This window comes from Grampus griseus, assembly GCF_964374135.1.
Source record: "Grampus griseus genome assembly, chromosome: 13".
Lineage (NCBI taxonomy): Eukaryota > Metazoa > Chordata > Mammalia > Artiodactyla > Delphinidae > Grampus > Grampus griseus.
In genome coordinates this window covers 68,472,974-68,500,757 of record NC_139007.1, presented here as the reverse complement: position 1 = coordinate 68,500,757, position 27,784 = coordinate 68,472,974, and the positions used below count along the sequence as shown (strand labels likewise).

At 37.6% G+C, this 27,784-nt stretch overlaps 1 protein-coding gene across 4 annotated transcripts in view; it reads right to left on the bottom strand.

Annotated features, from left to right (window-relative positions):
* UTRN (utrophin) overlaps window positions 1–27,784 on the bottom strand; it is a gene marked incomplete at its 3' end in the record, with an annotated part of 496,004 nt that overhangs the window by 311,874 nt on the left and 156,346 nt on the right. For all 4 annotated transcript variants that reach the window (XM_082668645.1, XM_082668646.1, XM_082668647.1 and 1 more), the window contains 11 exons: window positions 27,151–27,392; window positions 26,807–26,987; window positions 24,712–24,857; window positions 23,837–24,049; window positions 14,555–14,668; window positions 13,409–13,564; window positions 9,550–9,720; window positions 7,618–7,797; window positions 3,631–3,765; window positions 1,576–1,725; window positions 273–434 (listed from right to left, as the gene is read on the bottom strand). In XM_082668645.1, coding sequence (XP_082524771.1) covers window positions 273–434; window positions 1,576–1,725; window positions 3,631–3,765; window positions 7,618–7,797; window positions 9,550–9,720; window positions 13,409–13,564; window positions 14,555–14,668; window positions 23,837–24,049; window positions 24,712–24,857; window positions 26,807–26,987; window positions 27,151–27,392 — 1,850 coding nt within the window. The remainder of the gene's footprint in view (window positions 1–272; window positions 435–1,575; window positions 1,726–3,630; window positions 3,766–7,617; window positions 7,798–9,549; window positions 9,721–13,408; window positions 13,565–14,554; window positions 14,669–23,836; window positions 24,050–24,711; window positions 24,858–26,806; window positions 26,988–27,150; window positions 27,393–27,784) is intronic.

Here is a 27,784-nt window from a genome sequence, read left to right as displayed (position 1 = left end):
ATTTGTCACTTCAAATGTTCGCCACTTATTTATAAAGAGGGAATTTCCCCAGTTTCATAGCTAAGAAAATTATAATTTTTAAATGGTGATCATTTGCCATTATCTCACATAAAAACCCTGAGAACCCCCAAACCCACATGCTGCCCTGTAAGTAAGGCCGGCCTTTCTCACTCTCGGTTGGGATGGCAGAAGGAGCTGGTGCCCTTGCAGGTGAGGAAACGATTACATATGCTCTCTTTACGACCTTATTGCCCTCACATCCATGGCAATACCTGGGCTTCCTGAGGAACTTGGAAGGCATCTATCCTGTCGGTCAAGTACGTTGTGAGCTGCTTGTCCAACTCCCCTAAGCTCTCCTGCAAGACCTGAAGCATGTGGTTAGTTTCACGCAGGACCTGGAGTTGCTTTTCCAAAGAAATCTGCTTGCTCTCTGCCTACAGGGGGAAAAATTTACCCATTAGTCGCTCAGCACAAATATAAACAGCTGAATATAAGAAAACCCTTATGTTCTAACCACCAAGAAAAGCAACATACTATAAGAGCACTACTTTAAGACTTTGTCCTGCATTATCAATAAATAATAATTAGCAATGATAAAAGTGAAAAGGTCCTTCTAGTATCTTACGCATCTTGCAGGAAATTACTAATTTTTACTTCTTTCTATATAAAATGACAAAATACAAAAATACCCTTAAGGGCACTATTTTAAGTGAAATAAGAGAGAAGGACAAATGCTGTATGACCTCACTTATATGTGGAATCTAAAAAAAATATCACAAAAACAAAATGTTATATTACATATAATATAATGTTATATTTCAATTATACTTCAATAAAAAGGGAAAAATGTAAAGATTTCCTATGTACCATATTAAAATAAAGGAGAGAATAAAAAAGATGCCATTTATTACAAATTTAGGGTATTTTTAGGACTCAGCAATAAACCTATAAACAAGAATATGAAATATAACAGAAACATCTATGAGTAGAGTGAACATGGAAATCTCTCTTTTTGCAAAGTTTAAAGAAGTTCTACAGATGTGCATAGTGTTGAGCCACTATTGATTGAACTTTTGGGCTAAGTTTGATGCTATTCATGATCTAAACATCAATAGTTATTTTTTAATATGTGTTTGAAAGCTTCTAATATCCACCCAACTCTCCTATAAAAACAGTCTCCTTTCTCTACTTACTGATATGGACATGCATGTTGTGATACATTCTGAGTATGTATCTAAGAGACTATGGTATTTTATAATAGCAGCTTATATCAAACTCTGATGGCTCTAATATTTACTAGGATAATATGAGTCATTATTCTTATATACACCTATAATATGTTCCTTAAAGGAAATTAAATAGTTCATAAGTAGAAACCATCTCAAAGACAAATTTTTAAATCATCGAGTTCTGCCTGCATTATAATATAAGTGTAAGGTCTGCTCTTCCCCACCTAGTATTTCAATGCCCTCAACACCCCTGTTGGTTACCAACTTTTCCCCTCGGTATAAGTTCCTGAGGTCCGCTCCATATCATAAATATCTAATCGACACTCACGCACGGCCCGGTTCTTACCAGGTGACTCAGCTCTTCATATCGACTGTTGAACACCTCCAGTTTCTCACTGATGATATCATCGAGGATCCCTCCATCGATCAGAGTCTGGCCAAGTTCCCGAATCTGGGTGCGATTGTCCGCTGGATGTCGCAAAACAGATTCTAGAGACTGAACAGGGACAGGGGCAAAAAATAATGCATTTACCAAGGCAAAGTGAATCAAGGATTCTAAAAATGTGCGTTTTATTTAAAACCAGTAATTCCATTTTCTAGAAATCTACTTAAGGAACAAGATTAAAAATGATTAATTCAGGGACTTCCCTTGGTGGCGCAGTGGTTAAGAATCCGCCTGCCAATGCAGGGGACACAGGTTCGAGCCCTGGTCCAGGAAGATCCCACATGCCGCAGAGCAACTAAGCCTGTGCGCCACAACTACTGAGCCCTCGTGCCACAACTACTGAAGCCCGCGTGCCTAGAGCCCATGCTCTGCAACAAGAGAAGCCACCACAATGAGAAGCCCACGCACTGCAACGAAGAGTAGCTCCACTCGCTGCAACTAGAGAAAGCCCGCACACAGCAACGAAGACCCAACACAGCCAATAAATAAATAAATAAAATAAAATAAATTTATTTTAAAAAAGATTATTTCACAAAAATGTCCCTCATGGTATTAATAAACACATAAAGTTGAGAACTCAGCATGAATGATAATATATGAAATTCCATAAAAATAATTTCAATAATTATTAATTACATGGGAAAATGTTCATGGTATGATACAAAGTTTAAAAGCAAAAAACAATACTATACAAATAAAAGAATTTCAAACTGTTATTGATTATATTACTAAAAAGTTTCTATAGCATATATAAAATTCAAGGCACTGTTTTATATACACACTTTATATATACATAAATTTAACCATATGGCTACATATTATTCCCATATTACAGATAGGAAAACTGAAGCTCAGAGAAGGTAAGTAATTTGCCAACACACACACAGTAAAAAGAAGAGCTAAGATTCTAACTTGGCTCCAAAGACTTGGTGATTCCAAAGCCTTTGATCCAGTTACTATAAAGTACTACCTCCCAGCATATATACATAAAAATAGTAATTCGGAAGAAGAACAATAAAATGTTTTAAAGTGTTATGTTACACTTTATACTTTTCTCCATTTTCCATATTTCTAGAATGTACATGTATTAACTCTCATGTTAGGAAAGTATGTGTTTTTAAAATAATCTTTCAAAACATTTTTTAATACTCTGAATCTCTCACTCTGCTATTTTATTTGAGAAATGACATCTTTTCTCCAGAAGAGCATCTGGCTCCTGGAATTTAGGTACCACATTTGACTTATTTCTGACCTTTAATCCAGTCATCTACTTAGTTACTACATCCTATTCTTACAAGTTTTAAAAGCACAGCTACCATCTTCCTCTTCTTTTTTTTTTTTAAGAAAATCTATTCTTTTCACACTTTAATCCACTTAAGAAACAGTTATTAAGTTATCATGTGCCACAGGCTGTGCTGGGGAACTAACTAGGGAACAACAAAAAATTCAGGCACATTTCTTGGCCTCAAGGAACTCAAGTTCAGGCTTGGGGACAGGATTCCAGGCCTCCAACACTGCCTTCTCCAGCCTGTCCTCCAATTTTCACATCTGAAGACAACAGAATAGAAGCCACTGTAAACACAGTCGTTGCCGTGTCTAATGAGCAAAAGTAACTTTATGAAGAAACAAGAGAGCACTGTCCTAAAAACATAAGGCAGAGTTTTATCCAGGGACTGGTAAAAACAATCTGGAAAATCACTAGAGCGCTTTATGAAGTCTAAAATGTACTAATTAGCAAACAACTAACCACCTCATAAGGCTGAGTTTAGTGGGTCACCAATAACCCAAATATACATGATGTTATAAATACTTCAGGCAATGGAAGAAAACACAAGTTATGCTGAAAACTACCAACGAAGCGAAAGTATTTGCTGGCATAAGGCATTATGTTCCTTGTTTGAATACTCATTCAGCCTCATTGCAACAAAAATAACCACCCAGAACGCGGGCTCCCACCTCCAGGGCTTCGCTGACAGCATCTGTCTTCTCAGGCAGGGCCTCTGTGCTCTTCATCCGCTCTTCCAAAGTGTTTAGCCAGGTAGTCTCAAGATCCAAATAGTGAAGCAGTTCAATCCAACAAGACCAGACCTCCTAAACAGGCAGGGAACAGTTAGACAAGATAAGAAGCCATTTAGAGACACAATGCATCTCTACTGCTGCACATTCTGTCTAGTCAAGAATAATTTCGTTTAGGTACAGGTATAAATGGGCTTTTAGAAACTGATGAAGCTGGTATTTCAAATAAGTGAAATCAAATCGAATTCTTCGATTAACTGTATTAGGCCAACTGGAGGGAGGTAGCAGACTGCTTCACCAAGATAAATTCCAAGGCTCTGTTTAAATGCCGAAAATAAAACTATATAATTAGTAGAAGAAACCAGGAGGGAAACATTATTCGTTTGTTTTTAAATAGAAAGGTTAAAAAAATACTCAGACTTGCAACGGTTTTTAACAGCTATATACGAAATTGGTTCCCTGGGTCCACCCTATTCCAGCTCAGAGCTAATGGGTGTAACCATTTGATGCAGACTCTTTCCAACTTTTTTCTAAATTCATATGAACACGTCTATATACGAACAGAGCAACTTTTTACCCAAATTGGAATTTTACTATAACTGCTGCATTAGTTGTAGTCACTTATTTCTCATTCCTGTGGGGAGTTGGGGGGCTGGGGTATGATTCATCCTCCAATTCCTAAGAGCAAAATTATGGGAGAAACAAACCCCATGGGAGGAGCCTATTTGACGGATAAATTTAGAAGACAGAGTTCAGCATGGAGCCTACTGGGTTGGTCCTCTTTCAGATCCACTGACTCAGAGGACACATTCTAGTAGCATACACCCCATGTGAGGAATACTTACCAGGTCAGGGGTCAGCAATTTTTTCTATAAAAGGCCAGAGAGTAAATATTTTAGGTTTTACAGGCCACATCTGGTCTCTGTCACAGATTCTTCTTTATTTTTTCTGTGTGTGTGTGTGTGTGTGTGTGTGTGTGTGTTGCTTTGTTTTTAACAACTCTTTAAAAATTAAAAATATACAAACAATTTTTAGCTCCTGGGCCATACAGAAACAGGCCACAAAACATATTTGACCCACAGGCTATAATTTGCCGACCCCTGGCTAAGACTAAAAGGGAAAAGAGGTGTCTGGTCCCCCAAATTTCTATAGGCAGAAAGCAGGCTGAGAAATCTACTCAGCTGCAAGCAGAGCTCTATTTCTTATGGGAAGGAAGGGATGGCTTACAGAGAAGCTCTCACAAGAAGCAGGACTGGCCCCTAATCAAGCAACAGTCCCTGGCCCGAGAGTAGGAGCCCTGACTACACGTGTCTGGCTAGATTTCAGAACTACTAGCATTAGATTTCAGAGTCACTAATGCCAGTGCCTGCTCTTTTTACTTTCCACTGCCCCAACTTTTTTGAATGGGAGTGTCCACTGAGGTTTTCCTGTACCTATCTCACCACTGTGTTGGGTATATGAGATTCAGATAACTTATCTTTTTAGTGCCCAGGTCGCCAGATGGAGAGGTGTCACACCCACACACCTGCACCTGAAGAAAACTGTTCCAAGGAACCACATTTGCATTTGCACCTGATGTGGATCACATGATACTGGATTTTGAGCTTGATGCTGTACTGAATAAGACCTTAGGAGTCCCTGGGAGAGTGTAAGAGTATTTTGCATGTGGAAGGACTCTAACTAACTTATGACCAGAGAGTGAACTATGCTGGGATTAACAATAGCCACAAATTTATTACAGCTACTCCCGTGAAGTGGTGAAATTGTCTTCTCCTCCCCTGAATGTGGGCTGGCCTTGTGACTTGCTTAGAGCAAAAGAAGGCTACAGAGATGATGCTCTGTCAAAGTGCAGACCTAGCCTTTAAGAGAACTGGCAGCTTCTGCTTTCTCCCTCTTAAAAGCCAGCTGCCATGCTGTAGAGAAGCCATAAACCTGAGAGGCCACGTGGAAGGGGACCTGGTGGATGAGAGTGGACCTGAGTGGAATATCCATAAACCACACGGAGCAGAAGAGCCATGCAGCTAAGCCAAATCAACCCACAGAATCATGAAAAATAATAAATGGTTGTTTTTGTAAGCCATTACATTTCGGCAAGGTTTGTTACACAGCAATTAATAACTGAAACAAAAGTGTATATGTTAAAAATATACAAACATGTTTGGGAAGATTATACATCACTTTCTAGATAATGATTACTTTAAGAGAGGGATCAAAAGATGGTATGAGATGGGGAAAAAGGGAACGGGTTCCGTAATGCCAATTAATTTTATTTGAAAAAAGAAGATCTGGAAAAATATGGCAAAATGTAACATTAGTTATAGCTGAGGGATATGTATATGGGTGTTAGTAATATCATCTGTACTCTTCTATAAGTTTTAAATATTTCATGATTTTAAACATTTTAAAGGAATCTAGAAATAATCAAGGTAATAAAGTTGGACTCTTTGGAAGAAAGGCATCCTTACTCTAATTTAGAAATTTGGACTGTTTCTACCCAAGATCTCTTGGTAATCCCTCACATAATTTTAAGAATGCTTCCATTGTGAAATCTTTTTTCTTCTTATCACTTCCCCTTTCAAAGGCATCAAGGTGTCATATTTTCTCTTTTATCTACTTTGTTTTCTTACACTTTTCCTTTTCTTCTCTCAAACTAGTTCCAAGATAATTCTAAAAGTAATTCTGCAAGCAATACTAAAACCTTGAAATATTTCATTCCTCATTCTCAAACTGTCACCTCTGGGTCATAAAGACAGTGTGAAGAAATGACACAGAATTCATGGTGGTCTCTTGTTAGCTTGGGATAACCTGGGGACTCCATTATTTAAACATATTGTGAGTAGTTACTTTGGCTAATAATAGACAGGAAAATAAACAAACCAAAAAAACAGCAAAATCATGGGTGATTAAGGCAGAGAAGAAAACATGGACAAGACTGTAGTAGAATTCAATTCCAGGATCATCTACTGGGACTTAAGATTAGCCATACATAATGTTACATATTATGTTCACAGAATGTTCAATTCGCAAATGAGTAACCTCAGGTGTTTTAAGTTAGGCAATATCTTAATATTAAAGAATGAGGCTTTGTTGACTTGTGGCTTTCTTATTAACTAATCCAAATTACACTTATTTTATAGATTCAGAACAAATGAGTAATGAGTGAATTTAGTTTAAATACTGCAGTTGTGATTACCATTTTAGGATTCATCACAATGCCATCATTTGTTTTAGGTTGAACTAAATTTAAATTGCTATCAACTGAAGGGCTTCTTAAGTCTTTTCAATAAGATGTGACAAATGTCACACTAATATAAAAGCAAACAATCAAAAACTTAATTTTATTTAAAAAAAAACTCATAGAATCATCTACATCTTAAATCCTATGGCCAGGGTAGGGGAAATGGTCCAGCAAAATACCAGCAAATTCAAGTTAGTCTTTCTTTCACTCTAAATAAAACCTATAATTTTAGACAGCGCTCTAAAACAGAAACCTCAATTCATCTCTGTGCACTAACCAGGCAAAAAAAAAAAAAAAAGGAGGTACTCACAGTATATGTCTTAGAATTTTAGGACTGGAACAGACTCTACAGATCATCTGTAATATAAAAACCCTGAAAACCTTGATTTCACGCGTAATAAATGTCTAAAGCTAAGAAACTACTTTTCCAAGAAAGTTCCACTAACTGAAGGCAGATCTTGCTCTCCAGTTTTCTTTTCTCTGTTTCATTTTTATCAACCTATTACCTAAATTATTATCTAATAATTATTACTACTGTTATTATTATTATCTCAACCATGAAAGAACTACTTTTCTTTTATGATCTAGTATTTGAAAAGAAAAATGGAGGTTTTTTCCCAAGATATGGAAGCAGCCAGTACATTACAGAGTGTGAACCTCAGAAATGCATCAGTGAAAAAACACCATACCTCCAGCGTGTGGCACTTTCCGCGAATTCTGTTACAGAGAAGTTGGTAATTCTCCAGCACAACATTCAGCTCAGACGTCAATTCCTGGCCACCAGAGGGCACTTTTGCAGCTAATAACTTGATGTTGTCCTTGAGAATCTTCACTCTCACCTCCTTCTGCAACACATCCTCTTTCGCCCTCTGTTCCAAGACAGAATGAACTTGAAAACTGGCTTCCTGTCTCAGGAACCAATTTCTTTCTTTTTCAAAAAATAACTGAGCCAAAATTAAAACATCCAGATGATTCTAACTACCTAATCTGAACATTATGAGGTAATCCCTACGGAGAGTGCTTGCGCAATAAGAATGCTAACTACAAAATTTCACTCATTATATATCCCAATGTACACAGTCCCCATGCAGACATTTTCATTTAATAACAGCACTGTTAACACCTAAGTTATCCCAAATTATGTTTACTGACAGGAGGTACTTTCAAAGTCTGGGTCCATGATAAGAATTAAGTGAATTAATTTTAATTGATCACTGGAAGTCAAGCAAAAATGGAAGTGCACCATGGTAGAAGTATTCTTTAAAAATAATATAAACATATTTTCTTCTGATAATTAACAGCATTTCAAAGATGACAAAGTTATACTGGGAAGATCTGATCTAAAAGTAGCTTCCTGCCTGACTCTCCTTCCGTGCTTGATGAAGTCTCATACTCAGGAAAATCAACCTCAAACAGCCTTTCACTTTCTCTTGTAGCTTTCTTTACTACTTAATGATTTTAAATTTCTCTAGGTTGGGATAAAATAATTAAGTGTAGTGGTTTTCTTAAAATCCTAATGGTTGTTTGGCAGAATAAAAATAAAATGTTGCCCAATCAAGAGTTTTAATCTCGTTTTTCTTAATTCTCATTCCTAGTGACCTTAAAAAAAAAACCAAGAACAACAACAAAAAACCCCCACAGAACTACAATGTCAATAGTGCAAATAAGATGGTTCTTAACATGGTAGGCTACCTTTAAAATACCTTATATACTGAATAGTTTTAAAGTTTCAAGGAAAGCTACACTAAAACAAAGTGTTTCTGTGAAAATACTACAATAAAAGTCCTTTTTATTTATTTTGACTCATACACAATAATGTATTGGTGAAAAACAATCCTTTTAAAAAATATCTGCACAGATGTTTGCTTTTGTTATACTTGTAGGCAAGTTGCAACTCTTATTTTTTTAAAAGTAGCTTTTAAGACACTATCTCCTTTGGCTTCGACACTGAAGGACACTTGAAGCAGTGTTGGAAAAGTGGGAATGATGTCCAGTTCTTTTATTATATAAAAAAAGAGAGTGTGCAAGACTACTGACACAGAAATATAAGTTTACAGCAAATACATCCTGTGGACCGAACTGATATTAAATCCCTTGACGACATTCCTAATGTTCCTCTCACCTGCTCCAACAAAATTTTGGTATTCATGTGTGCCCCATGTATTAGCTGGAAGACTACAGCTGGTGAAATAAAGATAAACCCCAACCTAATTGGGAAGTCTCTCTTGTTCTTTACAAAAAATAATTCTTCCTGAAAATTTCTGGAAGTAGATAGTGGTGATGGTTGCACAACATTGTGAATATAATTGCTGCCACAAAATTTCTGAGTCATTCACTGTGGCTCACCAAGGTCCTAATGTAAGACGTTTTCGCAGGGGCCCTCAAGACTCAACTCATGGGCCAGGTTAGCACGTGGACTCTCAGCGTCCTAGCCCTACTAAAATCATGGCAGTTGACCCTCCTTTTTTTGTTGTTGTTTTTTTTGTAACTTGAAATCTTACTGTGAGAGATTATTTGTACATTATCAGGCCTTACAGCTAGGTAGATGATTGACTGATGGATTGATTTTAAAGGGAGGAGGGGAGATAGAAAGTCTCTTGACCCTGACTGTCCAGCCTCACCTTCATTTCCTCCACAGCACTCCCAAGTTCTTCTGGTGACTTGTACTCAAAATCCCTCTCCAGGTAGTCTTCTTCTGCTTGGGCCATCCATTCCTGCATCTCTGCCAAGTCTTTTTTCAGGTTCACCACTTTTTCCTGACTTTCAGACAACCTATTTTTTTGAATAGTAATCTAGGAAGGAAAAGCCATTCACTCGAATAAACAAATCCTGATATGTTAAATGTCAGCTTCTAGTTTCTAATATCAAAAGACACAGTAATAACTTTCCACAAAGAGTCTTAAGGTTTAAAATTCAGATGAAACTCTGTATACATTTTGTGCTGATGCTGTGGAATATAAGCAATAATGAAAACAATAATTATAACTGGGATTTGGTATCACATTTTGGACATTAATCTGGAAATACCTATTATAATTCTGAAAATGCATAACTGTTGACAGAGTAATACTCAACTGAAGGACTCTAACCTACATCCATAAAAGCATATATTTCAAGGAAATCTACTATAACCTTATTTATGGGGGAAAAAACCCTGAAGCAACCAAAATGTCCATTTTTTCCTTTTTAACAGGATTCCCCATTAAGACTGCACTTTTTAAAAGCAGAGAAGAGTAGATTGCTATCAAAGATGTTGATACAACACTGCCTTACAAAATTTTGGTTTTGATAATCTACTGTACTTGTATATTCCATACAGATACAAAAAAGTTACATTAGAAAATAGGTATTTGTCTGAATCTGGTTCAATAGCTTTTTTAACTATTTTAAGAAGCCTAAAAATATCTTTCAGAAAGATCCCTCTAACCACACACTGACTTCTGTGGGAGAAGATATCATACCACACAGATCATCCAGGGCTCACTTCACTATTCAACCTCCCACTCAAATGAGATCTCGCAGTAGTAGTCACCCTGCCAGGGCTTGCTTGGCTGTGACACTGATGGTGACAAAAGCGCAGTTCAGGAATAGGATGGCTCTCTCGAGAGTAAGGGGGAATACTTAGTGGCCCTCCTGTTTCACTCTCCAAACAGGATCACAGTCATAAAAATAGACAGGCACTAAATAAATAGGAGCTTGGATTTCAGTGCCCCACATGGCACTCAGAGAGTCTACTGCCAGCAATATACACAGCCCTGCTTCCCAAGTCTTGTTGATCTAGTGGACTTTTTAAAAAAATACAGATTTCAGGGCCCCACTTCCCCAAAATTCTTTTTACTAGTAGTTTCCAAACACTAGTCAGTTATACAATATTCATGGATCCACAGAGAAGTGAGAAGAATAAAGACACTGTAGCAAACTTTTCAAAAAAAGAAAAGCTGAAAATTATCATTAATTATCTGAGATTATATACTTTCTACATTTTGGCATTAAGATGTTTTTCCTTTCATGATATCATGCATATAATAGACTGTTTTTATTTGTTGATTTTATATATCTATCCTTTCTTAGAAAAATAAAAATTTGGCAACACTATGTTTGTCCAAAATTTCTTCAACCTTTTACTACTCAATGATATACAATAGTCTAGAACTGCTTTAGATAATTACATAGCAGGTGGCTGCCTCCTTGCTGAAGACACTTAAAAATTCCCCATGTATTTATTCCCATACTTTGAAACAATAATAATCCAAAATTAATTCTATGTTGTCATATGTGTATGTATGTATATATGTAGATAAACAGATACACAGATCTAAATATCTACATGTACCTAAGCATCTATCTACCCATCTAGCTATTGTCTTTCTTGCTCTTCACTGTGACTTCCAAACCAGTTTCCTTATTTACTTCCTAAAAAAACCCCAGCTCCTTCAAGCACATGTCATCAAATTATAGCACACTTAAAAGAGTTTGAATTTGGCTAGAATGTAAGATGACATTATGAAAGTATTTTCTTAAGTGTGACAATGATACTGCAGTTTTGTAGAAGATTGTCCTCATTCATGGAAGAAGCAAGCTGAAGTATTTAGGAGTGAAATGTCATAATATTTTCGACTTCCTATCAAAACTACATATATAACAAAAAAAAAGGTATGCGTGTGTGTGCCTGTGTGTGTGTGTGTATGTATGTAAAGAGAGAAGGAGGAGAGAGAGAAAAGGCAAATGGGGCAAAACATTAACAACTGGCAAATTTAGGAATGGCTTATGGCCGTTCTCTCAACCATTATTTCAACTTTTCTTTAAATTTGAACTTGTTCAAAATAAGGAATTTGGGGGCAAACAAAATAAAATACTCGGGGATGCAAATATAAAATTTTCGTGTATCAACATTAAACAAAAAACATTGTATTAAGAGCTATGTACTATCTACACAACTGTCTGTGGGGTATTCCTGCATTTCACATTTTCTCCTCTTGTTTTTTACCCCTTTCTCACTCACTTCAGCTGTATGCAACCTCACTATTACTTCACTAACAAAACAAAAGCAATCAGAAGACAACTACGTCATATTCCCACTGTACACATAGTTGCCTTCCCTTCATTACCACAGAGGGACTACCTAATAGCAATTCTTTCACTTAGAGGGTGGACCTCATCCCCTCTTGCCTAATCATAGACTTTGCTTCAGCAATTATCTTCTCTCAATCTCTTCTGCATCATTTTCTCTTTCTAAGTGAAGTCCTTTTCGGCATGCAAACTTCCAGTAATACCCCTTATTTTTAAAAATTACAAAAACAGCTCTTTGGATCCCCATGTCCCTTCCAGCACCTACCCCATTTCTCAGCTCCCTTGAATAGAGAAATTCTCAAGGTTGGTTACACTTGCCCCAGTACTTCATTTGCTTTCCTCTCCTCAACATTCTCCAATGTGACTTTCTTTCCCACCACTCCACTGGAACCACTTTTCTCAAAGTCCATAAAAGCGATCATCTTGTCAAGTCTAAAGCTTGCTTTCCAGTTCTGATTAGTCTCAGCAGTCCTCGGCATTGAGCACTGTGAAAAGCTCTCTCCACTTGGCCACTGGGGCCTCACGCTCTCCTGGCATTTCCCCTCTGGCTGACCTTTCCTTCTTAGCATCCTTAACCCAGCGGTAAGTGCTAGATTACGAGTGCATGTCTCGTAATCTTGAATTTAATCCTTCCAGTATGGAAAGCATCACTTCACCTGCTCCCACAAAAGCCTCTCCTTGAGTCTTCACCATTTCAGTAAACAGCACCACAATTCACACAAAGTGGAAGCTTTGCAAAAGTCCTGAGCTGTCATTAACTATTCACTTTTCCTCATATCACATATCTAATCCATTACTAGACTCCCAGCTCCACTTTCAAAATATAGTGCAACCCAACATTTCTCATGACTTCCACCACTATCTCCCTAGTCCAAGGGGCCATCCTCTCTCTCCAAGGCTGCAATAACCTTTAAGTATTCTCCCCATTTTTATTCTTGCTTTCCCAGAGCAAATTATCCACATGGAAGCCAGGGTGATCTTAAAAGATCTATCATGTATCAATTCCTTGCTCAAATCACTCTGCCTTCTATGTAAAATCATACTTGAAATAAAAGTCAAAATCTATGCTTCAAAGGCCATATACAGTCCATCTCTACCTACCTTCTGACCTCGAATCTTCCCATTCTCCAACCTGCTAACTCCTTCCTTCATTCTATTCCAGCTACAACAACTTTCTTGTTCTTTATTGAATATGTCAAGCTCATTCCCACCCAGGGGCCAAAGGTACAAGAGCACCCTCCCTTCATTAAAAAAACATGACCCAATTCTGGCCCCAGCCTGCCACCCATGCTGTAGTTATTCTAGACCACAGTTTTTCAAACTGGATGGGCTATAACATCAGTTTGCTCTGTCAAGAGAAGCCACTATCTACCTCTTGAAAACCACAGGCAGTGAAGTTTAAAAACTCACCTCTTTGCTACATTTCTCCAGTTGTGTTTGGTAGTCAGCTAGTTTTGTTTGCATCCAGGTTTTGATTCCAGCAACTGGAGAGCTTCGAAGGTTAGCTTCTATTTCTTTCATGTCTTTCAGAGATGATTCAATTGTTTCTATTTCATTAACAAATGCCTGAAAACATAACATAAGCCCTTGTTGGGTTCATGCCTATATAAGTAGATGCCATTATTACAGTTTGTCTGCCTGTATCCCTGCAAATATTTTAAGAACAGACTGCTTGGGAGTCAGGACTTTTAACTACTTAAGAAACATTGTCTTAAGAAATTCATTTCACCTGGATGTTTCATATAGCCATCTGCCAAATTAGATTGGAAATACTTGACTCTCAGCAGGGAATAGTGCTTTTAATTAATTTAGAGAAGCCTAATGATTTCAACAAATATAAAATGCAGGAAGTATTACTGGCAAACTTCATTTGTAAAATATGTTTTTCTTAAAGCCTCACCATGTGGCACAATAAGAGCGATATACAACTGGTAATTATGACACTAAGATTGTCACCGTACATAAAACAGCAGCTACTGGGCCTCCCTGGTGGCGCAGTGGTTGAGAGTCTGCCTGCCGATTCAGGAGACACGGGTTTGTGCCCCGGTCTGGGAAGATCCCACGTGCCGCGGAGCGGCTGGGCCATGGCTGCTGAGCCTGCGCGTCCGGAGCCTGTGCTCCGCAAGGGGAGAGGCCATAACAGTGAGAGGCCCACATGCCGCAAAAGAAAAAAAAAAACAGCAGCTACTAATGAACTAAAATTGATCTTATGTTCTACACCCAAAATTTAATGTGAAAAAGAACAGATACATGTATATGTATAACTGAATCGCTTTGATGTACACCTGAAACTAACACAATATTGTTAATCAACTATGCTCCAATACGAAATAAAAATTTTTTAAAATCCTATAACCATGGCCAAAAACAGAAATATGAAAAGTCAGTCATTTGATGACTAGCTATAAAGTCAAAAAAAAGTTTATGATGAAAGATATTTTATCTAGGTTTATTGTCATGTCATATTCTTACAATTTTAATAAGAGCAGCAAATAATAAAGAAGAAGAAGAAAATGTTATTTAGTACAGCAGGTTCCCTAGATCAGCAGAACTCACAGAGCACTCGTCAAGCTGTCTTTGTAGCCCTTCGGCATCTCCTTGGACAGCCTGCTCTTTCATTAAGAAGTCTTTCACACCACCCATCCACTTCTCAATGACTTTTGAATCAGCCTAAATGAAACACAATAACAAAGGGGGATATTACTCAGTGGCATTCAACCTACTACATCTCAAGATCTATTGCTACTGGGAAAAAGGCAACTTTTCAAAACTCTGATAGCATCATTTTCATTTATTTTATTTCCTTCTTTTTTAAACTTCCAACATTGAAAATAATTATTTTCTTCATTGTTGCCTAAAATCCTCATGAGATGATATCTTGCTGATCATTCTAAAAATTTCAAAACACTCTCCAGTGAACAAAGTTATTTTGCTTAACGTGAGCAATATCTATGATTAAAAATTCAAATTAAAGGTAAAAAATGCTTTTCTGGGTATAATCAGCTTAACAATCTTTCATTCTCATATAATTTAGAACAATTCTCTCCTTAAGTTGGCTACTCAAAGCAGGAGTCAATAAATAGCACAGTGGAGGGAATACAATAGATTTTTCTTAGTTCTGTGGTTCGATGCCTTGTTATCTAAGAACCCAGTATGGTCCACCACCCAGCTCCATTCTTTCATTCAACATTTACTAAGCACCCACTGTAATCCAGTTACTGTGCGTGGTACTGGGGGGAATGAGAAAGGGAACATTTTGCAGAAAGAATGAGACTTCAGACAGGTAGTAACACTGGAACTGGACCTTGAAGAATGCAAATAATTAGGTCCAACTTGAGCTCCAAAACTAGAGTAAAGTGATGGTCATTTCTTTCCAAGGTCCCCCATCCATCACTGGTTAGTCTGATTTGTTATTTTCCCTTGCATTGAGCTGAATTTGTTTCCTTGTATTTTCCTCAATTATTTGCTTCTCATTCCTCCCTAGGAATGGAAATAAATTAACTATCTTATTCAAAAATAACCTTCAGATTGGAAGGCAGCCACTATGTCTTCCCTTAGTCTTTTAGTGATTAAACACTCCCAATTCTTTCCATGATGCTCTAGTACATGATACCCAGATACTGCAATCAACACTGATCAACATGCTCTGAAAATTACATCAACTTTTTAATGTACTTAAAATATGCCACCGAGAACCAAGTACTCTTATCCTTAAAATGTTGCAATGAATGACGAAGATGGAACCTAACTGGTATTTCACATATCGATATTACATTCAGAAAATGCCATCTAAATTTTTTTCAGTTTTATTTTTCTTATTGTAGAGTTGGATTTTGTTTCCTTCATTTTTTTAAATTTGTTTAGATATATATTATTCATAATATTATGGTTAGCTAAAACTCCAAAATTCACACAACTACCTCAAAAGTACATTTTCCCTATCCCATATTGTTTAACTGACATCTGTAATAAATTCAGAACTTGATATTTATAAATATTAAATTTTGCCTTGTTATGTTAACGATACTAGTTAACACTACAATAAAAAGCCAACAGAATGATTTGAATTCTTAGTCTCTCCACTTTCTTATCAGCTGTGCCTCCCAGCTTTCTCTTATCTGCAAATCTGACAGTGAGCTATCCTTTTTCTGTTGGGTTTTTTTGGGTTGGGTTTTGGGTTTTTTTCCAGATGAAAAATAAGGCCAATTACAGTGCCTATCTGAGCATTCCCCCATGAGGACACCATCTCATTCATTAACCAACAAACTTTTAGCTTCGTTTTCAAAACATGGGAATCAACATAATTCTAGCATCTAAGTAGCTTTCCACTTCCTTCTGATAAGGTTATAAGAGATTTTCTCAAATACTTTGCTGATATCAAGATTTACCCAAAATGATAGTTTGTCAGCATTATTTGAACTAAATGAGCACACATGAAATGTGAGACTATGAATCTGTATTATCTAATAATCTAGTAACCCTCCTCCAAAAAATAGATAAAAGCAAGCAGTACTTAGGAAATGAGTTCGGACAAGGCTTTTGAGTGGTATCCATGCTGACTGCTGGTGACCACCACATTCTTTCCTAAGCACATGGAAGATCTCTGGTTGATCATTCATTTACAGCGTTGCCAGGAACTGACATCAAGCTTACTTCAGGTCTTTAGCTTCTAGAAAATAATGTTCCCCCTTATTTAGGACATTCACCCATCTCCATTTTTTTCTAGTAATTTCCTCACAAGTTGCATAATCGGACCTTGAGATCATGGGTAAAATCCCACGCTACTCAGGATGTAGACTTAGGCATCTGAAGGACTGCGTCGTTTTTCCATCTAACTCATAATTCAGGCTCTAATGCACCCTCAATAATGACCATTCTCCACTTTCTAATTTGCAGGGTCATTCTCTGATGAACATGGGAAGCAAAAAGTGCTTATATAGCTGGGCCTTTCTGTCTACTCTTTTCATGTTATACCACCCTGTGCAAGCACTTCCTCGTTCCCCTTCTCCCAAGCAAGACTTGAAAGCCCTTTCAGTCACACTGTGCACTTTCCCCAAGCTTCCTTTCCCTCTGTTCTTCAGCTTGTCTGTCACTATTCTCACACACCCACACTACTCTTATATATTTTCAACTGGTGACATATCTCTTCTTCTGGGTTTGCTCCAGCATTCTCAGATCTTATCCTAGAAGACTGCTTAGGAAGACATGATCAGGGCAGGGTGGAGTGGGGTGTGTAAAAGATAAAAGTGCAAAAACAGAGAAAGTACGAATGTATCTGTAGAGTTCATAAAGGGCCTTTTTAACTGTCCATTTAACTTGTTACCACTTCGTGCACTGTTAATCTCCAGCCTGAACTTTTTAAGAATGCAAGGCAGCATTACTGCCGTGTAACTGGGCAATTCATTAAATCTAGTTTGGAATAAGGAAAATGGATAGTCTGCTGGGCCAAGAATTTTTGAAGTTTATATGGAAGCATTATATTCCAAGAAGGTTTTAACCACAATCAGCCTTGACTGAAGCAAGAAGCCTCAGTGAGCCCCATCACTGGCACAGGAGAGGAAATTTTATGGCATCAATCCCCTTCCTCCCTCCTTCAGACACATACAGACCCTTGTGAGCACACACAATTCACACACACCTGCCCCTCCTCTTACAGTGAAGCATGAGAAGAAAGAAAGAGGGAAGCAACAGACACAAACCACGTAGACCAACTGATCATCTCAATAGGAACAAAGGGAACAGAGAGGAATCTGAAAAGTGTTTTCATGACTAAAAATCCTGCAGGTAATCCTGACCACACTGAGTTCTAAGATAGGCAGTGTGCTCCGTGAAAAGAAAGACCAAGGTCTGAATACGTAGTCCAGCACCTTACCGGCCATGAGGGCTTGAGAAACTAATTTCTCAATTTCTCTTCAGGGAGCTTCCATAGCTCACCTATAAAACAGGAATAATAACAACTGCCTCGCCTGATTGTTTTGAAAAACAGAGATGGTACAGAGCAGGTATGCAGTAAATGGTAGCTAGTATTACTCAGACCTACAAAATCAAGTGCTTTACTACCAAGATTAACCCCATGAAAGAATTACCACTTCAGGTTCTGGTGTCTATTCCTAAACAGACACTTCATAGGAATGAGTAGCCAGGGTGAGTACATATTTGCATAAGCATCCGTTTAATGTGTTTAAATGCTGCCAACATTAATGCTTGTTCCATCACATAACTGTTCAAAAGTGGCTGTTTGAGAGAACTACTGCTTATGACAGTTCTGACTAGACCCGGCTAAATTCAGCTCAGCAGAAGGAAGCCAAGTACAGGAGGAAAGGCCCAAACTCTAGAAATGCCTGATAACAGAAGCTTCACAAGGCATCCCTACCCTGTGGCTACAGAGTGCGGGAAAGGTTTTTAGATCACTAAGATCACTACTAGCAGCCATTTGTGTGCAGGTAAATGCAGGAGACAGACAGCTCTGCTCTGCCCTCTAGTATCTCCTCTTTCCCTAGAAGGAAAATATTATCTCAATCCACTTGCAGCAGATGTTTCCTGTGCTTTTTAAAAAAAACAGAATCTGCTCATCTTTAGGTCAATTGTACAGCAAGGAGGTTACAAAGAAAGTGAAGGTGCTCACATGAAGAGCGTTCCTCTGCCCATTTAAAACCCACTCAGCTGATGCACTTAGGAGGCTCCAATGCACAATAATGAGTATTTAATTTTTTCACCATCTACATCAACTTGCAGAATGGATATAGGAATAGAGATATATGGAGATATTTAAACTGGGTAATTTCTAACTTTCTATCTTCTCTGGGGAGACTTCAGTTCTTTTAGAGCAATACGAAAAACTTTAAAATACTAGTAAATTTCTAAAATAAATGTCTCTTCTTATTTCACATGCAACAACAAACTGTAAGTACTAATCTAGGGTAAGCATTTCTCATTCCTATTTATACTCATAAATTCTCAAAGAAATATAAAATGACTAATATGGTAGTTTTGAAAACCAAAGTATGGAACACTCTTGTTTGGAGGGGTCAAAATGCTACATTGACCATCACTGCTCAAAAGCGCTGATTTGTAAGCACTTTGGATGAGCAACACCTGCTGCTGGGTCACAGAAAAGGAATGTGAGGTCATTAAAACAATTCCTTTAACCCCACACGCCCCATCTCCTAGCCCCCAGCCCCTGAGCCAGGGACAGAGGAAATCTGAAGCCTGGTAACTCTGGACTCAATACAGTAAGATTCCACGGTACACAACTTCCTCCCAGGATTTTATTCACAGCTAAATTCTTGGCATTTTATTTTGCTCCTCCCCCATCTGTTGGAAGGTCCACAGCTTTTTAAGCAGCCAATATCTAACCCAAGATATAGGCAAACGAATTAAAACAGTATTTTAAGGCAGTAGGGTTTTCTGTTTGTTTTATAATGTTCATTAACCTCAAAACACTCTAAAAAGTGTTCCCTTGCTTAGTAAGGAAGGCCAACAGTGACTTTGCTACTACATTTATTTAGCAGAAACCACCAGAGTTCTTAAATTTAAGGTTCAGAAAGCACCAATATTCCCTTTATTAAAGTAAAATGCATTCAGAATGAGAAAAAAAAACTCTTATGAGATCATTCTATCAGTTACATGTTACCTAGAAAGAATTAAATCAGCTATACTGCATATTTTTGTTAGAAAATATTTACCATTGGGTTTTTACCCTGAAATGTGTTCCAAAGTAATTTCTACACCTGGTTCTGCATGTCTTAGAGCTCCAGCATGTCCCCTTCCCCACTCTGCGTGAGAACACAGAGTGTTCAGTGTGTGTCTTTGCTCAGCAACCGAAGGAAGAGGTATGACTACATGGGTGTCCTGCCAAGGACAACTGGGCATTTAGATTTTATAGGTCCAACCTCATTAGACACGACGCGTGTGTATGATGTCTGTAGGCACCTGCAAGGCAGAGCCTTTCACATCCGCTCACCTGCAGTACACCAGACAAGGTTCCTGTGCTCAAAGAGCTCATGCCCTGGGGGAGGACAGACAGGCAGGTCTCACCATAATAAAAGCTGGCCTGAGACCGGGTTCTTGGGAAGGTGTAAACAACGTGTAGAAGAAAAGGGAATAATTAGCTGCAGGTGTGATGGTGAGTAAGACCAAAGACTGCTTGTAGAAGCAGCTAACACTTAAAGGATGAGCCGAGGAGGCTGTGAATTCCTAGCAAGTAAATGACATTTCCGGAGAAAGGCAATTGTCCAATGTATTCTTTGTGACCCACCACACTGTCTCCCCACCCGAAGCAGTGCACAGGAGAAGATGCGGACAGGGCTCCAGGGCGATGAAAGGGCAGGAGCTATGAGATGTTCATGAGAGCACTTTGTACTATTATGGCAAAGACAACCAGATCCTTTCCAGAAATACAACTGGCATCAGTGTAGACAGTGAATGCAAGAGAGGAGAGGTTGCAAGCAGGAGTCAGATTTAAAGGGTAATGGGATTATCAGGGCAAGAGATGACACGAAAGTCTGCAAACAGAAGAAGGGGCTAAAGAGGCGATCCAAAGAGGAGGGAGCATTGGTAAATACCAATATAAGGGAGTTTTGTGCGAGCCTTGAGGACAGTTTCACAATTTCATGGTTATACGACCCTGCAGGGGACACTGAATACAGGAAAGGAAATAACATGAAATACCCTACCCTTGCAGCCCCTGAATTCAAAAATATTATTGCTGGTGATAAATAGCGTCTTAGGATTTTATAATATTTAATCCCCATAATTCATAAGAAAGTAATGTCAGTAAAATCAACAGTGAAAATATTACCTTTTTTGTGTATTTTTAAATATTTTGCTTCCTGGAAGGAGTGGTAGGTCTTTCCATGAGAGTTTTTAAAAGCACCAATTAACATTTTAATTCTTAAGTACAGGAAGTGAGGTCATTAATTTGGCATGGAATAGATAAAAAAAGAAGAATTTAAGAACATATTTGAGCATGACACTGTGAATAACAATGCTGGCCCAACCTCTACCTGTACAAAAGAAATCAGCCATGTAGATAAAGGAAATGCAGGCACATAAGGAAAACACTATTTGTCAACAAATAACAGAAAACTAAAACTTGCACATAAACAGATAACAAGATAACCGGACAAATATTGTAGGATGGTAGGAAAAAAGTAACTGCATAGCTATGAAAATACTTTCAAAGTTTAAATGTGCTGTGTCAATGAAAAGCATTATTATTTTGAGTAGTGGGATTGATACTCCAATCCATACTCATGCATTTGTGTACCGTCTATTTACATATCCCTCATGGAGTTCCAGTATCATCTGGTTCTGTCAGTGTGGAAAAAATGATTCGAATTAGTAATACTCAGGAACTTTTCTTCCTGACTTTGAGTATGTTAACCTCGGCAAGGATCACTGTTAATGTTAGCTGCCTCCAGGAAAGGAAACGGTATTGGGGAAGAAAGGGAACTCTAAATGCTCACTCTCAATACTTCTCGATTATTCAATGTCTTCAGTGAGCAGTATTTATGTATTTCTTATATAATTTAAAATGTACTTTAAAAATAAACTTTGTTCCTAAGAAGCATCATCATAAATTGGCACTGAATCAAAAACCTACTGTACTTCATGCCTTAAAGACAAGTAGAACTTGAATGCCTAAAAAAAAAAGATACCAGGTCGTTGAAAAGGGAAAAACAATTTTAACCTGTAAATGAATATTTACTGCAATTATCTCTAGGGGAAAAAGTAAAAGTTTTTCTAAGTGAATTGTGAGTAATTAAGTAACAAGCAATTCCTTCAAAGCAAATAAAGGAGCAAAAATGTTCTTTAGAAATAACTATTTCAATAAAGAAGTTGAATTAGGGAATACTGACATCATCAACAATCTTGTAGTTAGGAAACAAAAAATAAATTAAAAATTTGTAATTTACATTCCAAATCTGTTACTGTAATAAAAGCAATCAAAAAAAAAAAAAACTAAATATCCAGACACAGGTGCTTAAAGTGAGATATTTTTAATGGAAATAAATGTGGCATATGCTCCAACTGGCCACTTTAAGTGCCTGGATTTGCTACATTAGTAACAACCCAGTAAAGCCTAAATCTGGATTACTATCACCACAGGACTCTATTTTGTGTTTTGGAGGAATGTTTGTTCTCTTTAATTTCCATATTAAAATATTGGCATGCATTTAGCTAACCCTAAAATAAATACACTTTTAAGAGTCAAAGGAGATTAACCATTAGATTAATCTTCACCTGTAAATTTCCCAAACCACATTTCAGATTTAAATATGAAAACAAAGCAATGATCTTTGAATCTGATCAAAAAAGAACTGTGAAAAACTCATGAAAAAAGAATAAGTATAATCCAAAAAGTCACAGCTACATGAGCTGTGTGGGAAATACTTAATCCAGCATTGCTCAACCTTGGCACTACTGACATTTGGGCCAGAAAATTCCTCCATTGTGGCAGTTTTCCTGTGCATTCGCTGTAACCTTGGCCTCTACCCACTAAGGTGCCAATAGCACCCTCCCTTCCCCACAGGTGTGACAACCAAAAATGTCTCCAAACATTAATAAATGTCCTTCTGGGAGGAAAATGACCCCTGGTTGAGAACCACTGACAATCCAATGCTTGGATCATAACCAAAAATTTTAAATTATGAATAAGGGTAATTTGGGTTTTTAAAGTTGGAAAGAATTGCAGTTGAAGACAGACAAGGGGAAGTGGATCCACTCACAAAATTAAATGAGCCAAAAATACTGAACCACAAAAAAAAACCCTCCTCTTCAAAATTAATGGTTTGTTCTAATGAGATCTCACTGTAAAACTGCAGCTTAAACTTAGAGAAAACCACTTCCTTCCACTACCACCACACACACACACACACACACACACACACACACAGAGCTCTTGCCATCTTTATTCTCCTGGTCATGAACTGGAATTGCCCATTGACTCCTGTGTCAAAGAGCTTCCCTCCAAGTTCAGTGATCACCACACTTGCTGGTCTTTCTGGATCTCTTCACACTGATCTGTATAGTCTACCAGCTTCTACCACATGTTCTCTGATTTTGATTTTTAAAACATAATTTTCATAAATTTTGTCTCATACATATTCATAAATTTAATCTCATATATATTCTCTTGGGATCTAAATCCAAATATATATATATATATGTAAAATCTTCAAATCCAAATATATAATATATACATATACACACACATATATATATCCCCAAATCTAAATCTCCTATTACTAACCTCATTTTACTCACTGAAAAATATTATTGAGTGCCTTCTCTGTGCCAGGCACTGTACGAGAAGTATACCCTGGGATACATCAGTGGAGGAAAAAAACCCACAAAAGACCAAGGTAAAAGGCACTGGGGGGGGGGGGGGTGGGCGGTAGGGAAGAGGGTGCGATTGGTTCATTCTTCATCCAGACCTTTTCTATTAGAAAACCAGGTGATTTGGAAACTTCACTACTTCACTTCTCCATCTTCCTCACAGGTGAAATGTTAAAATTCTGACTATCCCATCTGACGTGGACTTTGACCACTTTCTCCTACATCCTCACATTTATCCTTTCCTCTGGAACTCTCCATCCAGTTGACCTCTACCAAGAAGCCTTTGTGCAAGGCCAAAGGAGATAAATGTGTTCCACAGCACATTACAAGTATGTCTTTGGTTGGGATTTACACATGCCAACTTAAGTACGAAATAAACTTAAGTTTATTTATAAATGGGGCCAGAAAGAATGCAAAATACTCAAATAATAGTTAGTTACTGATAGTTACTATTTTACTCTGTAATAAACTTAAACTCCTAAACACCTTTAGATTTACCTCGAAAGTTCTGAGTTTGGGGGTAATTTCTTCAAGCAAATGCAGATCTCTGGAAACCTTGACCTTTAGTCTGTTCCACTTTCCTTGAACATCATCAAATTCTTGCTTATACAGTTCTTCTACACCTGGAGAAACATTTTTCCCCAAAGCCTTTGTTTCTTCTGCAAGTTTATGCAGTATAGGTTTTTGATTCTCTAGGATTTCATCAACGGCCTGGAAAACAGTTTTCAAGATTAAAAATACACACAATAATTTGTCTGTGCAGATGTAATAATACTGGCTATAAACAGTCAAAGTCACTTTTTTAAAAGAATTTGATCAAAAAAGGATGGTGAAAAACTCATGAAAAAAGAATAAGTGTAATCAAAAAAGTCACAGCTACATGAGTTGTGTGTCGTTTAGACACAATGTATCCTCTGCACTAAAAACCAGCAGAACAACAGGCCCAGTGAGGGCCCAGTGTGCTGGGCTCCATGGTGGATCTGTTGCATCTGACGAAATAGTGCAGAGGCACATATCTTAAATGACCAGGGAAGCATTTTCATTCAATACAGTAAAAGAACAACACAATCGATTGTCTTCATTTCATTAAGGATACTTTATATGGTTGAGAATTTTAAGCTAGTCACAACAGAAGGAGAAAAGATGCTTTTATTCTATTAAAAATATTTAATAACTATCTTTTAGCTGCGGTCCTACATTAGTGATTAACCTTCAAATTATAAGAAATATAAGAAATGTTTGACTAATTTTGACCAAAACTGATATATTTTTTAAATAGCTGAAAAAATATTTCAAAATATGTGATACGAGATATTAGAAATGAGCCTAAACTTCTTAGGTCTATAGGTCTTAGGACCTATAATATATATTACCTTTTCTTCCTGCAGGGCCTTCTCCACCTTTACAAGATCATTCAAGACATTCAAAGACATCTGGGCCTTATTTTCAGAATCATTTAGCAGATCTGTCAGCGTTTTCAATGTTTCCAAATACACACGTCCAGGTCGGCTCTTCAGTTCTGTTTATTGAAAAATACTTACTTTGAGAAAATAATGGCAGGAAACTAATATTGTTATACATACTGTTAATCTTCCTATTTAATAAGTGAATTCTAATACATAAGAAGTTAAACTCTGTAATTAAGATTAAAAAGGGTCTCTGTTAGAGACACAATAAATCACTGCATTGGCATTTCTGAGAGTCATATACTGATTTCATTCCTGCGGATGTTGATGTTTGAAATGTTAAGTAACCCACCATCATTTTTCTTCATTTCATCATGATGAAATGACTCTCTGCAGATGGTACTACAATGTTCCTTTTGTCTCATATAATCTCCTTTTCCCCAGCAGCTACACAAAGAATAAAAGGAGACAAAGATCCCCTCAACCAGTCTTCCTCTAAGTTCAGGCGTGTAGACAAACTGCTACCCACAGAGGGGTGGACGTTACGCTGAACACCACAGCCAGGTCGCACAGGTACCCTGAGAAATAACGGCTGCACAAGGCAGCTGGAGTGATGTCTACTTCAGCCACTGATGTCAAATTTACAGACAAGCAACACTTGTGTGGAGAGGAAGCCAGCTCATTTGAAGCACAAAGAGGTGAAACCAAGTAGCAGCAAAAGTCACAACAGCCAAAGGGTGGAAACAACCCAAATGCCCATCTACAAATGAATGGACAAACAAAATATGGTGTATACATACAATGGAATACTACTCAGCCTTAAAAAGGAAGGAAATTCTGACACATGCAACCCACACAAAAGAACTTTGAGGATAAGTGAAAAAAGCCAGTCACAAAAAAACAAAAAATTTTATGATCCCACTTAGGTGAGGTATACAGACTAGTCAAACTCATAGAAACAGAAAGTAGAATGGTGGTTGCCAGGGGCTGGAGGGAGGAAGGAATGAAGAGCTGCTGTTTAACGGGTACAGAGTTTCGGTTTTACAAGACAAAAAAGTTCTGGGGATGGGTTGTACAATGATATGAATATATTTTCCACTACTGAACTCTACACTTTAAAATGGTTAAAATGGTAAATTTTATGTTATGTATATTTTACCACAATTAAAAACAAAAATAAATAAATTTATCAATTGTTTTAAAGTTAAGAAACTGAACATTTAAACTGCTTTGTCAAAAATGAAAGCATGTTTTGTAACAGCAAATTGAAAAGGAGGTACTCTCAAACGCTTCACAGTCTAAGTTAACTGAATTCAATAAACAAAGAGTATGGTGGCCAAATGCCTTTCCAGAAGAAAGGAAACATGATACATTTGCTTACCATGCACATACAGAGTCTTACAAGTCATTACATAACCTACGATTGCTGCAAGGAAGGGTATGGTTAAGTGTGTAGCTGTTTAGCATGTACTCCCCATAATGTTACATAATACAGCACAATTCCTGACTTAAAAGCCAAGGAGAAAAAAATATAATATATGAGGGATGAGCTTTCAAAACCTTGAACAGTTAACTTTCCCAAACCAGGCTTATTTCAGAAGTAAAAACTCTTGAAAATTTTTCAGACTTTGAAAGAGGAACACGATTTCTTTGAAAAGAGGAGATGGCATTGCTAAAACTTTAACCATTTTGAGCAAACAGAAGCAAGTGATCATTCTTTTTAGGCCTGCTAGTAATGATTATCAGCTGGCCTCCTTCAGTGAAAAGGAGAAACAACATCCCTAAAAAAACTCTTTAAAAATCATCATGTTCTATTAACCCAATTTTAACAGCACATGAAAGCTGTCTGCATTTTTACAAACAAGGGTGAATCTAGGAAATAGTCTGAGCGTACTTTAAGAACTGGAACAGGACCAGGCACAGAGGAAAACAGAGTGAGGCTGGTGCAAAACAAGCAAGTGTACTGAAGGTCTAAATATTGGGAGTAATTTTTAAGCTAAGGCAAACTGAGAAAGGAGATGGTGGACTTGTCTAATAAAAAAACGCAACAGAATGGGTCTACCGTTCTCGAGCTGTTGGTGACGCTCCTCTAAATCCTGTTGCACAGCTTGGTAACGGCCCACAAAGCTCTCAAAATCCCGCTGAACAAAATCCGGGGCAGAAGGCTGAGACTTCAGGGCTGAGCAGCTTGCACGCAGCATTTCAATTTTGGGGTGGTGGCTACGGAGGTCTGTTAATTCTTGCTATGAAGAGAAAATATGACCACATGATTCGCTGAAGATGAACATCCTCACAGAAAGTTAATCAGAGCAGAATTAACCTAAAGTTCATGATACAAGGAGCATCTTCTTTAAATACAGGACTGGACATAGAAATCTGTCATGTTCTGGATGGTTGTGTCTTTACCTGACAGGAATCCTTCAAGCTTGGCAAGGACTGCTGGGGAGATTCTGAAAAGGGCGTGTGTTTTACCCACTCCTCTTTTGTCTTTATGGTCTTTTCAAGCTCATCAAGGTGCTTAAAAAAAGCATTTATATCTTCCTGTAGCCGAATCTTTCTTGCTAGATCTTCCAAATGCTGGGATATATTCTTCCATTCTGATAATATCTTCTCCAGAACGTTTTTTATTTCTTCAGTAGGAAGACCTTCTACGCAGACATGAAAAATAAGCAGACACTTCATAAATTATTACAAAACTTGTTTTGGATTTATTACAAACATTCTAACCTATTCAAAATAATGAGGCAACGTCATACATAGTGATCACTCCCTTAAGTCCCTTTTAACACAACAACATTGTAATGATGCACTTAAAAATAACTATGTTTAATTCCTTGATAAAAACGGGAGAGGGGGAGCTTAAAATAGCAGGTCAGGAGGGGGATGGCCAACACAAAAAGCACATCAGTCGAGTGTCAGCCACTGCCTTTTCTACAGAACGTGTGTCTCCATACTTGGCAACCTACTGTTCTACTAGTTTCCAGTCTGAGCACGAGAAATAAAATGAACTGTCTGGACTTGTCTGGGGCTCTGACGTCAG